General features: G+C 47.8%; 1 protein-coding gene across 2 annotated transcripts in view; it reads left to right on the forward strand.

Annotated features, from left to right (window-relative positions):
• The first annotated feature begins 7,291 nt into the window (after window positions 1-7,291).
• The window catches only part of LOC115163109 (rap1 GTPase-activating protein 2), a 58,149-nt gene continuing 50,440 nt past the window's right edge, over window positions 7,292-15,000 (forward strand). Inside the window, exon 1 of one of the 2 annotated variants that reach the window (XM_029714724.1) lies at window positions 7,292-7,587. In XM_029714724.1, the coding sequence (XP_029570584.1) occupies window positions 7,442-7,587 (146 nt within the window). In that variant the 5' untranslated portion in view covers window positions 7,292-7,441. The remainder of the gene's footprint in view (window positions 7,588-15,000) is intronic. The other variant, XM_029714725.1, reaches the window with a different exon arrangement.

A 15,000-nucleotide genomic window follows, 5' to 3' on the forward strand; every position in this document is an offset into this window, starting at 1 on the left:
GAGACAGGAGGGGTCAGGAGACACTGTGGCCTCATCCGACGATACCCCCGGACAGGGCCAAACAGGAAGGATATAACCCCACCCACTTTGCCAAAGCACAGCCCCCACACCACTAGAGGGATATCTTCAACCACCAACTTCAACCACACCATCCTGAGACAAGGCCGAGTATAGCCCACAAAGATCTCCGCCACGGCACAACCCAAGGGGGGGGGGCGCCAACCCAGACAGGAAGACCACGTCAGTGACTCAACCCACTCAAGTGACGCACCCCTCCTAGGGACGGCATGGAAGAACACCAATAAGCCAGTGACTCAGCCCCTGTAATAGGGTTAGAGGCAGAGAATCCCAGTGGAGAGAGGGGAACCGGCCAGGCAGAGACAGCAAGGGCGGTTTGTTGCTCCAGAGCCTTTCCGTTCACCTCACACTCCTGGGCCAGACTATACTCAATTATAGGACCCACTGAAGAGATGAGTCTTCAGTAAAGACTTATGACTATTTTACACCATTTTAAAGACAAGACTCTCGTTAATCTAACCACATTGTCCGATTTCAAAAAGGCTTTACAGCGAAAGCAAAACATTAGATTATGTCAGGAGAGTACCCTGCCAAAAATAAATCACACAGCCATTTTCAAAGCAAGCATATGTCACAAAAACCAAAACCACAGCTAAATGCAGCACTAACCTTTGATGATCTTCATCAGATGACACTCCTAGGACATTCCTTCACTCTACAGTCCAACTCACCCCAAATTGGGTTGAGGTCGGGTGATTGTGGAGGCCTGGTCATCTGATGCAGCACTCCAAGATTCTCCTTCTTGGTCAAATAGCCCTTACATGCCTGAAGCTGTGTTGTTTCACTGTCCTGTTGAAAAACAACTAAATATGAGTCCCACTAAGCGCAAACCAGATGGGATGGAGCATCGCTGCAGTATGCTGTGGTAGCCATGCTGGTTAAGTGTGCCTTGAATTCTAAATAAATCACAGACAGTGTCACCAGCAAAGCACCCGCACATCATCACACCTCCTCCTCCTTGCTTCACAGTGGGAACCACACATGCGGAGATCATCCATTCACCTACTCTGCGTCTCACAAAGACACGGTGGTTGGAACCAAAAATCTCAACTTTGGACTCATCAGACCAAAGGACAGATCTCCACCGGTCTAATGTCCATTGCTTGTGCTTCTTGGCCCAAGCAGGTCTCTTCTTCTTATTGGTGTCCTTTAGTAGTGGTTTCTTTGCAGAAATTCGTCCATGAAGGCCTGATTCACACAGTCTCCTCTGAACAGTTGATGTTGAGATGTGTTTGTTACTTGAACTCTGTGAAGCATTTATTTGGGCTGCAATTTCTGAGTCTTGTAACTCTAAAGAACTTATCCTCTGCATCAGAGGTAACTCTGGGTCTTCCTTTCTAGTGGCGGTCCTCATGAGAGCCAGTTTCATCATAGCGCTTGATGGTTTTTGCGACTGCACTTGAAGAAACTTTCAAAGTTCTTGAAATGTTCCGTATTGACTGACCTTCATGTCATAAAGTAATGATGGACTGTCATTTCTCTTTTCTTATTTGAGCACACACACACACACACACACACACACACACACACACACACACACACACACACACACACACACACACACACACACACACACACACACACACACACACACACACACACACACACACACACACACACACACACACACACACACACCTCTCCAGGCACCCAAGTGTGATGATGATGACATGCTTGCACACCTATCCACAAGTGTGTTAGCCCCAGGGAGGGTTTAAGTGCTGTCGTTGTCCACTTGCCTCTTGAAAACAGGCTACTTCCTCAGACAGGCTGTCAAGAGAAAATGAAGAGAAAACCTCTGGAAAAAGAGAGGAACATTTTTCAACAAAGACTAGGCTGTTGTTGAAACAAACACATACTGTATGAGGATCTTACATCCTCTTGCAGGTCAATGATAAGTTATGTCATAAATAAATGTCATTCCATGTATATTAATCTGTGTCCAGTCTGTATCTCTGGATTCTAAGTGCTTGTGAGTCACGGTAGCACACACACACACTACAAGGGAGCACCACACTGATCAAGTTAATGAGGAACAGCATACATTGTAAATCCGTCATGAAGTGATTTTAAAGAATGTGTGGCTCAGGTGTGCTAGTCGAATGAGGACTTCTACTTCCTCTTATCATAGACTATGTGTGTATGTCTGACCGCATGCAGAAACTCCTCATCAAACTAACTCACACAACCAATGAATCACAATCACTACCATCTAGGTCTACTGTGTGTTAATGTAAGTGTTTGCGTTATTAGTGACGTCTGTTTGTGCGGTACTGCATAGTACGTGTTTGTGAGACTGTGTGTTTGTGATACCTTTTTGTACAGCAGCACAGTGTGATTGTGTGTGAGACTCTGTGTGTGTGCATACAAGTTGTTCCTTAACATTGGTTTTAGCATAAAGAACCTCAGGGCACTGTTTCATTTCATGTATATTAATCTGTGTCTAGTCTGTATCTCTGGATTCTAAATTCTTGTGAGTCACTATAGCACATGTCTCTCTCTACATTCCATTTTGCTTCTCTTAGCTTATCATACACGATTGATTTGGTCATTTTTCAGTAACACAAAGGCTAGCATTGATGTTGTGCTCAATAACGTTGAGGCTGGAACGCACCTTTGACCAGTCAGATTACGTGGTCGGAACTGCACTGTAACCATTTCATAATACAGTATATTGACCCCCCCAGGTTGTGATATATTGCTGATGATTATTTACAGTATGTTATTTATCATGCTGTATGATGTATATATGTAAGTCTTCTGTCAACACTAGATAGAATGTCACAGCCATACAACTGCTATCACATATTAGGAGAGGCGCGGGCAGGGTGGGGCACTAGGCTAGGGCTAACTTCTTAATAAGCTAGCTAGTCATGAGAAGCTAGCTGCATCTCAATAAGCTAGCTACTGTAGCCACATCTCAATGAGCTTGCTAGCCACATCTCAATGAGCTAGCTAGCCACATCTCAATGAGCTAGCTAGCCACATCTCAATAAGCTAGCTAGCCACATCTCAATGAGCTAGCTAGCCACATCTCAATGAGCTAGCTAGCTAGGACCACAAGAGAGGTCACTAACGACATGGACCTAGACAGTACACACAGACCCAGAGTCGCAGCAGATACTCCACAGAAGTTGAGAAATAATGGAGTGAGAGGGGGAGAGGGTGTGTGTGTGTGTGTGTGTGTGTGTGTGTGTGTGTGTGTGTGTGTGTGTGTGTGTGTGTGTGTGTGTGTGTGTGTGTGTGTGTGCGCTTGCATGCATGCATGAGTGTGTGTGTTTGCATGTATCAGCGTATGTGTGTTCACACGTGTGTGTTTCTGTGTGTGTGTCAGTGTGTGGGTGCATATCATTAATGTCGCTAGTCTGTTACCGCACATGTGTGTTCACGCACGTGTGTGCATTCGCGCACGTGTGCATGAGACACACATGTTTCCTTAAGTGACTTTATGGCAGGAGTAATGTGTGTGTGTGGAGCTATAAAGATCCTGGCACTAGTGCTGATAGGGCAGGAGGGAAACAGATCTCCTTGAATGGGCCGGGCTCCAGAGCCACATGTTTGCCCTGTGCGGTCCGCCACTATTTTGGGCCTGTGAGTTTAGTTTGGCACCGACCGTTGGTCATTAAATCCTACAGGCCTATGGCCGCAGTCACCTTGTCCGACAGGGTGTGTTTGTGTATGCGTGTGCGTGTGTGTGCGTGTGCGCGTGTGAGAGTGTGTCATCTTTTATCATTTGGTTTGCTCCTGTTCTTGAGAGGCTGCGTTGTTACACTAGAGGTGTGAGGTGAGGAGAGAGAGAGGGGAGCGAGGGAGCAGCGGATGGAGCAGGGGTGAGGCCAGGGGGAAAGTGCCGAGTTAAGTTGTGCAAGCAAAGCACTCGTTTGTAGTCTACAGAGATGGGTGTTCCTCTGCACCAGCTGTGAAGGTCATCTCTTCCCTATGCCAAGTTCCTGGTGTGGAATCAGTGGTGTGTGTTTCTACGCTGGGTGGCAAGGACGATGAGATGGCATAGGGGTAGATATATTTAACATTGAACCTTTATTTAACTAGGCAAGTCAGTTAAGAACAAATTCTTATTTACAATGACGGCCTACCGAAGAGTGTCCACGATTGAGTCTCTGAATGAAGAGATGGAGATAAAACTGTCCAGTTTGAGTGTTTGTTGCAGCTCGTCCCAGTCGCTAGCTGGAGCAAACTGAAAATAGGAGCGACCCAGGGATGTGTGTGCTTTGGGGACCTTTAACAGAATGTGACTGGCAGAATGGGTGTTGTATGTGGAGGATGAGGGCTGCAGTAAATATCTCAGATAGGGGGGAGTGAGACCTAAGAGGGTTTTATAAATAAGCATCAACCAGTGGGTCTTACAGAGGAGTATAGAGTGCAGTGATGTGTCTTATAAGGAGCATTGGTGGCAAATCTGATGGCCGAATGGTAAAGAACATCTAGCCGCTCGAGAGCACCCTTACCTGCCAATCTATAAATGACGTCTCCGTAGTCTTGCATGGGTAGGATGGTCGTTATGAGACACAGTTGGTGGTAAAGTAAGCATTTCACTGTTAGTCCACACCTGCTATTTACAAAGCATGTGATGAATACAATATGATTTGATGTGGCTTTTGCATGACACTGTGATGTGGCGTAGTGAGGTGGTAGGATGGCTGGAGTGGCTTGTTGATATTGCAATCTCTTTTAAGCCCTGCTGTTTGTGTGTGACGACGGCAAAGCGTGCCAGGGTGGCAGAGTGGTGTATTTTCATTAAATCCACACTGGGGGAGCTGTGTGGGTGGGTGGGTGGGTGTGTGTGTGTGTGTGTGTGTGTGAGTGCACCCTTGGGTAGAGTGCTTAGTATGTGCGTGTATGCTTGTGTGTCAATCTCTATGTGTGTGTATCAGACAGGAACGGTGGCCGTCACAGCTGCTTCTTGTTGTTTGACAGCCTGGGATACAGGCGTCCCATTTTCCAACTGCTGACGTACAAGCACACAAGCCCCGAGTGATCCACCGCGTTGGAGGAGGCACATGAAATGATCTACCCAGTGGTGGAGGAGAGGAGGAGCGGACTCAGGGGGGGACTGGGAGAGGAGGAGGGAATGGGAGGGCTGAGGTGTGTGAAGTGTGTGTGTTCATGTGTTTACAGAAGCCCCTGTGGAACCTGGTGGGAGGAGTGGGAGCTTGTTTGTCTCTCTCGCTGTCACCCCAGAGCCTCACTGACACACACACATCCGCACGCGGACACACATGCATGCACACGCATGCACGCACACACACACACACACACACACACACACACACACACACACACACACACACACACACACACACACACACACACACACACACACACACACACCACACACACACAGGGGAGGCTTGGAGAATCCTCAGCTGGGATACAGATCTCTGATCAGCTCTACAGACAGATGAGTCTAACATATAATAAAGCATGTGAAAGTCAATTAACATAAGTAGTTAATTGGGTATTATTGGGTACAATCTAAAACAATTACTTTACCCTGACATTCATATACTGTTATGACTATGTGCTACTCAGCCACACATCTCAACAATCTTGTCATAATCACTAAAATGTGGTAATTAGCTTAATTGAGCAGGAACAACCAAAACGTTTACCTCATCTCCTAAGTCTCACTGGGTTTGCCACTGATTTCCAAGGGAGATTGTCGTGGCAGGGCAAATATCAGAGCTATTATAAATCAGTTATGAATATGAATATGCCATTTAGCAGACACTTTTATCCAAAGTGACTTTCAGTCATGCATTCATACATTTTTTTGTAGAGGTGGGTCTGGGAATTGAACCCACTACCCTGGTGTTGCAAACTCCATGCTCTAACAACTGAGCTACAGAGGATCACTCGTATTTCCAAAAATATATATATATATATATAATTGTAGGGATGCGAAAGTTGTTATATTCATCAACAGTACAGGATATCATCACTTGTTATCAGAGGTATTCCGCACATAATAACAAACATCCATTCCCACTAACAGAATACATACCAACGGACAGGCATTATCATACCATAACCTCCCCACACTATTATCCATCTACTGTATTATGTCTATGGGCTCTCATGCTCTGTTATCCACATACATGTTTCTATGGACCCTCCAGTGTTGAGTCTGTGAAGACACCTGCAGCTCTGTCCATCCAGGAGGGCCTTTGAGAATGCACTACTGTACCGTAGTGCACAGGAGAGACGGCAGACAATAGGAGGAGAGGGAGAGAGGGGAAGAGAGGGGGGTGAGAAACACAACCATTCATGTAAGTCCTTGAGCTGTCAAACAGAGAGGAGATGAAAGGCAAACAGGTGGCCAAAGGAGGAGAGGGAAGGACAGACAGAAATGGAGGGAGAACAGAAAAATAACGTGTTGCTGGCTGCAGTGGGTTCTGGGTAAGAATGATGGTGACTCGTGTTTGCCAAGCTTTGGGGCGGAGCTAGAGCATCAGCTGGTCTCAGACAGAAATGGAGAGGGGAAGAGGGATGGAGGGAGGGAGAGAAAGAGAGATGGAGGGAAGAGCGAGGAAGAGAGATGGAGGGAGGGAGAGGAAGAGAGATGGAGGGAGGGATAGAAATTGAGGGAGGGAGAGAGGGATGCATGGACAGAGAGAGAGAGAAAGGAGGAAAGAGAGAGAGAGATAGAGTGCGAGAATGAGGTGGAGGGAGAGGGAAATTGAGGGAGATGAGGAGAGGGAAATGGAGAAAGAGAGAGAGAGAAATGGAGAGAGACAGAGATCGAGGGAGAGACGGAAAGAGAGATGTTTGTTCTGTGCTGTTCCGCTTCAATTCAAATGTTCTTGGCAACCACAGAAGGCTTCTGATATGCTGTTTAAATTGAGATTTCACAAAGAGAGAGAGAGAGAGAGAGTGTCAAAAAACACAGAGGTGAAATGGAACAAGGTCACAGAGGAGATTAGATAGGAAACATGGACTGCAAAATTAGGAGCCATTAGCCATACATGCGGTATGACAAACAGCACATAGCAGTAATCTCAAATCACACAAAGCAGTTATGTGCAAGTGAAAGCAGTCCAGACTGTAAAAGCACACAGAGAGTGAGGGAGGAGGAGGAGATAGGGGCAGAGCCTACACCAAGCCCTGCCTATCAGGCTGAGGTGGGCAGGGAGAGAGAGTTGGGAAGGAGGGAGCGAGTGAGGGAGAGGGAGAGCGCATGAGAAAGAAAGAGGTAGACAGAGATGCAGAGATCCAGTCAGTCTGCCTGTGCCGGTGAGGTGGTGTGTGGCAGTGCTGCTGTACAGTGTGGTCCGTTAGGACCAGGACTAACCCATCAGGGACCACAGCACAACCCAGTCTGGATCCAGAACCACAACCAGACACCATGTCAGGCACCACTCCCGAGCCCGCTCCTCCGAGAGTCCACTCTAAAAAGGCTGGGATCCGGGCCGCGGTGATTCTAATTGGACTCCTGCAAAAGTCGCGACGAGCGAAGGAGAGAGAGAGGGAGCAGGAGAGAGAGAGAGAGCGGTGGGTGAACTTTCTCTGCTGTTTGGTCTCCTGGCTGGTCTGGTTGGCAGCCTGCCTGCCTCAGAGGTTCACACACTCTGCACTGCGGTGTTAAGTTAAGCTTTCAGAGCAACTTTAATTGCCTGCCGTTGTTCGTGTCAGGCTGTCTGTAAGTGGTGATTGTACGCACAGGTCAATGCTTGTGTGTGCCTTGTCTTTGTCTGGGTCCTTGTCTTTTGCGTGGCTGGTGTGTGTGTGTCGTTCTTGACACCACTGGTGTCAGTATGTGCATATCTGGGTCAGGGAAATGACAGGAGAGAGCGAGCGAAGTTAAAGGTGAGGAGGTGTCAGTTGAGAGCTTGTAAAAGAGAAATGAGACGGAGAGAGAGGAGAGAGAGAGCACTATCAGTGCCTCTTCAACCTATTGTATCTTCAGCTATAGCTGAGCTGTTATAGCTGGAGCCAATCCACTTAGGATACAGCATACTTGTTTAATGCTATGTGGCTCTATGTAGGTATGGCTTCCATTTACCCTCTCTCTCTGTACTGTCTCCAGAACACAATGGAACGGTTGCATGGATACTCAAACTGGTTGGAAAGGAACGGATAGGCAAGGGAACGGATAGGCAAACTGGCCTCAATGTAAACAGACCAAAGAAGATGAGTGTTCGACAGTGACTCAAAGGGAGAGGTCTCAGTGATGTCTGTTTAATGGGAGTGTGTGTGTGTGTGTGTGTGTGTGTGTGTGTGTGTGTGTGTGTGTGTGCGTGTGTTCATATATTGCAATGTATGTTGTTAACAATGGGACTGCCAATGATGCAAATGTCAGGTTACAACAGTAGATAGGAGAGAGAGAGAGAGAGAGAGAGAGAGAGAGGGAGAGAGAGAGAGACAGAGACAGAGACAGAGAGAGAGAGAGAGAGAGAGACAGAGAGAGAGACAGAGAGAGAGAGAGACAGAGAGAGAGAGACAGAGACAGAGACAGAGACAGAGAGAGAGAGAGAGAGAGAGAGAGAGAGAGAGAGAGAGAGACAGACAGACAGACAGACAGACAGACAGACAGACAGACAGACAGACAGACAGACAGACAGACAGACAGACAGACAGACAGACAGACAGACAGACAGACAGACAGACAGACAGACAGACAGACAGACAGACAGACAGACAGACAGACAGACAGACAGACAGAGAGAGAGAGAGGGACTAGTATAGGTAGGTTATGTTGTTTTACCTGTTAATCACTGCAGAAATAGCATGGCTGTGAGAGGAGGTTTATTTCAACACCAAGGTAATCTGATAGTGTGGACACAGTGAGAGAACAGGGGACATTGAGGTTCCAGTGGAAATGAAACAGTGCCCTGAGGTTCTTTATGCTAAAAACAATGTTAAGGAACAACTTGTATGCACACACACAGAGTCTCACACACAATCACACTGTGCTGCTGTACAAAAAGGTATCACAAACACACAGTCTCACAAACACGTACTATGCAGTACCGCACAAACAGACGTCACTAATAACGCAAACACTTACATTAACACACAGTAGACCTAGATGGTAGTGATTGTGATTCATTGGTTGTGTGAGTTAGTTTGATGAGGAGTTTCTGCATGCGGTCAGACATACACACATAGTCTATGATAAGAGGAAGTAGAAGTCCTCATTCGACTAGCACACCTGAGCCACACATTCTTTAAAATCACTTCATGACGGATTTACAATGTATGCTGTTCCTCATTAACTTGATCAGTGTGGTGCTCCCTTGTAGTGTGTGTGTGTGCTACCGTGACTCACAAGCACTTAGAATCCAGAGATACAGACTGGACACAGATTAATATACATGGAATGACATTTATTTATGACATAACTTATCATTGACCTGCAAGAGGATGTAAGATCCTCATACAGTATGTGTTTGTTTCAACAACAGCCTAGTCTTTGTTGAAAAATGTTCCTCTCTTTTTCTAGAGGTTTTCTCTTCATTTTCTCTTGACAGCCTGTCTGAGGAAGTAGCCTGTTTTCAAGAGGCAAGTGGACAACGACAGCACTTAAACCCTCCCTGGGGCTAACACACTTGTGGATAGGTGTGCAAGCATGTCATCATCATCACACTTGGATGCCTGGAGGGGTGTGTGTGTGTGTGTGTGTGTGTGTGTGTGTGTGTGTGTGTGTGTGTGTGTGTGTGTGTGTGTGTGTGTGTGTGTGTGTGTGTGTGTGTGTGTGTGTGTGTGTGTGTGTGTGTGTGTGTGTGTTTGTAATTAGAGTGCACCTGTATGGTGAATGACGTGTGTCTTTCAAAGAGTTGCATGTAATCAATTTCTTTGTGTGCATAAGTGAGTGTGATTGCATATGTGATTGTGGATTTGTGTGTGTGTGTGTTTGTGTGTACAAAACCTTAGGAACACCTACTCTTTCCATGACATAGACAACCAGGTGAATCCAGGTGAAAGCTATGATCCCTCATTGATGTCACCTGCAAAATCCACTTCAATCAGTGTAGATGAAGGGGAGGAGAGGTTAAAGAAGGATTTTTAAGCCTTGGGATTTTTAAATCAGAGGGTGAATGGGAAAGCTGAAATATTGAAGTGCCGTTGAACGGGGTACGGGGTAGGTACCAGGGACACCAGTTTGAGTGTGCCAAGAACTGCTAAGCTGCTGGGTTTTTCATGCTCAACAGTTTCCAGTGTGTATCAAGAATGGTCCACCACCCAAAGGACATCCAACCAACTTGACACAACTGTGGGAAGCATTAGAGTCAACATGGGCCAGAATCCCTGTGGAACAATTTTAACACCTTGTAGAGATCCTGCCCTGGTGAATTGAGGCTGTTCTGAGGACAAACGGAGGTGCAACTCAATATTAGGAAGATGTTCCGAATGTTTTGTAACACTCAGTGTATATATATATGTGTGTGTGTGTATATATATATATATATATATATATATATATATATATGTGTGTGTGTGTGTGCGTGCGTGCGTGCGTGCGTGCGTGTGCGTGTGCGTGCGTGCGCGAGTGTACTTGCGTTTCTGTACTAGCTTAGCGGCTTAGAATAGGAACCCAGTCAGTCCAGTGCATTGCTGTGGTTGAGAAGGGTTGAGGGTTCTGGGTTCCTGTCTCCTAACCCTCCTTGTACCTCCTGGTTGATTGGTAGCCCTCCTCTCGTCCCCTGTAAGGGGGGTTAATACCTGTCTAACTGCAGTTAAGCACACTCAATCATTACACACACCATGATTAGAATCACTGCTGCCTGATTATGATACACTCTAGTCATTACTGTTCAACAGTTCCCACATGGACTGTTTCCCAAATGGCACATTATTCACTATATAAGGCCAGAGGGCTCTGGTCAAAAGTAGCGCACTATATAGGGAATAGGGTGCCATTTGGGGAACAACCAGGGTTGAGAGTGTGAACAGCCTGCTAACCTGCTTCTTATCACCCCCCCTCTCTCCATCCTCCATTTAATACAATCTCTTTTATTTTCTGACTCATCCTTTCCCTCCCACTTCGCTCATTCTCCCTCTTCCTCTCCCTCTCTCATTCGCTCCTTCGTTCTCCCCTTCCCCCACTCTGCCAGTCTCTGTGAAAACAGTTAGCAGCTGTTGGGGATCACAAGGAGACTGTACTGTTAGCCCTCCAGGCATGAACGAAATACACGCACATGCTACTCACACACACACACACACACACGCGCACACACGCACACACGCACACATGCACACACACATGCTACTCACACACGCACACACACACGCAAACACACACACACACACACACACGCGCGCAAACACACACACACACACATATATACACACACAAACAAACACACAATCAGCAAATATCTACTGGGAAGCCTGACACAGAGTAGGTAGAGGTTACAGTACAGGGAAAAGGGTAACTGTTAGCTTCAGTCATTGCAGTGAACCTCTGTGTGTGGGCAGTTTGTCAATTCATACCTTCATACCACAGAACATACACACTCAGGTCTTTATGTGTGAGTGTGTGTCTGAACATCCGCACTTATGAGGTTCCCCTCTACATCTCACACTGCATTGAGACTGTGTGAGCTTGTTGATGTTTATGTCTGTATATCTGTCTCACCTTGTGTGTCCACCTACACACAAGCGTTCAGTATCTACCTGTAAGCTTGTCTCCTTTCCTGTGTGTGTGTGTGTGTGTGTGTGCGTGCGTGCGTGCGTGCGTGTGCGTGCGCGTGTGTGTGCGTGCGTGCGTGTGCGTGTGCGTGTGTGTGTGTGTGTGACAGTGCCAGGGAGGGAGCCATTGAGCTGTGACTTGTGTAATGAATGAACAAAATGATAATAATAGTGGGAACACTGACATATTGCATGGAGCCTAATTTACAGAGCACAGCTATGTGAAGGGATTGGGGAAGATATTTTATCTCTCTTTCTCTCTCTCTCTCTCTCTCTCTCTCAATAGTACAAAAGAGAAAATAAATACACTTAAATATGGGTTGTATTTACAATGGTGTTTTTTCTTCACTGGTTGCCCTTTTCTTGTGGCAACAGGTCACAAATGTTGCAGCTGTGATGCAAAATATGTGTCTCTAATATGGTCATACATTTGGCAGGAGGTTAGGAAGTGCAGCTCAGTTTCCACCTCATTCTGTGGGCAATGTGCTCATAGCCTGTCTTCTCTTGAGAGCCAGGTCTGCTCACAGCGGCCTTTCTCAATAGCAAGGCTATGCTCACTGAGTCTGTACATAGTCAAAGCTTTCCTTAAGTTTTGGTCAGTCACAGTGGTCAGGTATTCTGCCACTGTGTACTCTCTATTTAGGGCCAAATAGCATTTTAGTTTGCTCAGTTTTTTTGTAAATTCTTTCCAATGTGTCAAGTGTTTGTGAACAGAGCTCCAGGAATAGCTTGCTTAGGGGACTCTTCTCCAGGTTCATCTCTGTAGGTGATGGCTTTGTTATGGAAGGTTTGAGAAAGCTCTTCCTTTTAGGTGGTTGTAGAATTTTACGTCTCTTTTCTGGATTTTGATAATTAGCGGGTATCAGCCTAATTCTGCTCTGCATGCATTATTTGGTGTTTTACGTTGTACACAGAGGATATTTTTGCAGAATTCTGCATGCAGAGTCTCAATTTGGTGTTTGTCGCATTTTGTGAATTCTTGGTTGGTGAGCGGACCCCAGACCAACCATAAAGGGCAATGGGTTCTATAACTGATTCAAGTATTTTTAGCCAGATCCTAATTGTCGAATTTGATGTTCTTTTTGATGGCATAGAAGGCCTTTCTTGCCTTGTCTCTCAAATCGTTCACAGCTTTGTGGAAGTTACCTGTGGCACTGATGTTTAGGCCGAGGTATATATCGTTTTTTTGTGTGCTCTAAGGCAACGGTGTCTAGATGGAATTTGTATTTGTGGTCCTGGCAACTGGACCTTGTCACGGTTGTCGTCGGTGAAGGAGGACCAATACGCAGCTTTTAATTACTCTCAAAAATGAACATACAAAAATAACAAAGAAACGAACAACTCCAAACAGTCTGGCTAGCATAGGCTCAACACAGAACAATCACCCACAAATACCAAACACAAACACACCCTACTATATGGGACTCTCAATCAAAGGCAGATAGACAACACCTGCCTTCAACTGAGAGTCCCAACCCCAATTAACCAAACATAGACATACACTTACTAGACTCTACATAGAAATACCTAAACATAAACCAACACCCGGAATTACTAATCAAACACCCTTTTTACAAAAACACACCACCCTGAACCACATAAAACAAATACCCTCTGCCACGCCCTGACCAAACTACAAAACAATTAACCTTATACTGGCCAGGACGTGACAGTACCCCCCCCTTAAAGGTGCTACCCCGGAAGCACCTTAACAAAAAATAACCCCAAGCAACACCAAAAGAAAAATTCCCCTTTTCTAAAGGGAGGGAAGGGAGGGTGGCTGCCGTCAACGACGGCACTGTGCTACACCCCCCCCCTCCCCAACCCACCTATTTCTGGAGGTGGCTCCGGCTCAGGCCGTTCCAGGCTGTCAGGGCAGTCTGGCAGCTCGGGACAGTCTGGGCAGTCTGGCAGCTCGGGACAGTCTGGGCAGTCTGGCAGCTCGGGACAGTCTGGGCAGTCTGGCAACTCGGGACAGTCTGGGCAGTCTGGCAACTCGGGACAGTCTGGGCAGTCTGGCAACTCGGGACAGTCTGGGCAGTCTGGCAACTCGGGACAGTCTGGGCAGTCTGGCAACTCGGGACGATCAGGGGAGTCTGGCCACTCCGGCAGATCAGGGCAGTCTGGCCACTCCGGTAGATCAGGGCAGTCTGGCCACTCCGGCAGATCAGGGCAGTCTGGCCACTCCGGCAGATCAGGGCAGTCTGGCCACTCCGGCAGATCAGGGCAGTCTGGCCACTCCGGCAGATCAGGGCAGTCTGGCCACTCCGGCAGTTCAGGGCAGTCTGGCCACTCCGGCGACTGTTGACTGGCGGGCAGCTCCGACGACTGTTGACTGGCGGGCAGCTCCGACGACTGTTGACTGGCGGGCTGCTCCGACGACTGTTGACTGGCGGGCAGCTCCGACGACTGTTGACTGGCGGGCAGCTCCGACGACTGTTGACTGGCGGGCAGCTCCGACGACTGTTGACTGGCGGGCAGCTCCGACGACTGTTGACTGGCGGGCAGCTCCGACGACTGTTGACTGGCGGGCAGCTCTGACGACTGTTGACTGGCGGTGCTGGGTTTACGCACTTGAAGGCTAGTGCGGGGAGCGGGAACAGGATGAGTCGGACTGGGTTGACGCACTTCCGGGTCCGCACGAGAGACAGGAGCTGGAAACCCAGGGCTATGGAGGCGCACAGCCGGTCTAGATCTTACCTCCTGCACAACCCGCCTTGGCTGGATGGAACTAGTAGCCCTGTACGAGCGGGGTGCTCGTACAGGGCAGACTGGGCTGTGCAGGGGCCTGATGGTAGCCATGCGTAGAGCGGGAGTTGGGTAGCCTGGTCCTCGGAGGCGTACCGGCGACCAGATGCGCTGCGCAGGCATCCTCCTACCAGGCTGGATGCCCGCTCTAGCACGGCACCTGCGAGGGGCTGGAATAACTCGCACCGGACTGTGCGTGCGTATGGGTGAGATAGTGCGCTCCTCAGCGAAACATGGCGCTCCCCACCTCATACGCTCCTCCATATAACCACGGGTAGCTGGCCTCCGGCTCTTCCTAGGCCTAGCCAAACTACCCGTGTGCCCCCCCAAAAAAAATTCTTGGGGGTGCCTCTCGTGCTTCAACGCCAGTCTTGTCCCTCGGAAACGTTCCCGGTCCATACCAGCCTTACTCTTTTCCTCTCTCTCGCGTACCACCTGTTTCCAAGGAAGGCGATCTTTCCCTGCTTGGATCTCCTCCCAAGTGTAGGAGCCTTCTCCCTCCAAGATCTCCTCCCAAGTCCATCT

This window comes from Salmo trutta, chromosome 26 (genome assembly GCF_901001165.1).
Source record: "Salmo trutta chromosome 26, fSalTru1.1, whole genome shotgun sequence".
In the NCBI taxonomy this organism is placed as follows: Eukaryota; Metazoa; Chordata; class Actinopteri; order Salmoniformes; family Salmonidae; genus Salmo; species Salmo trutta.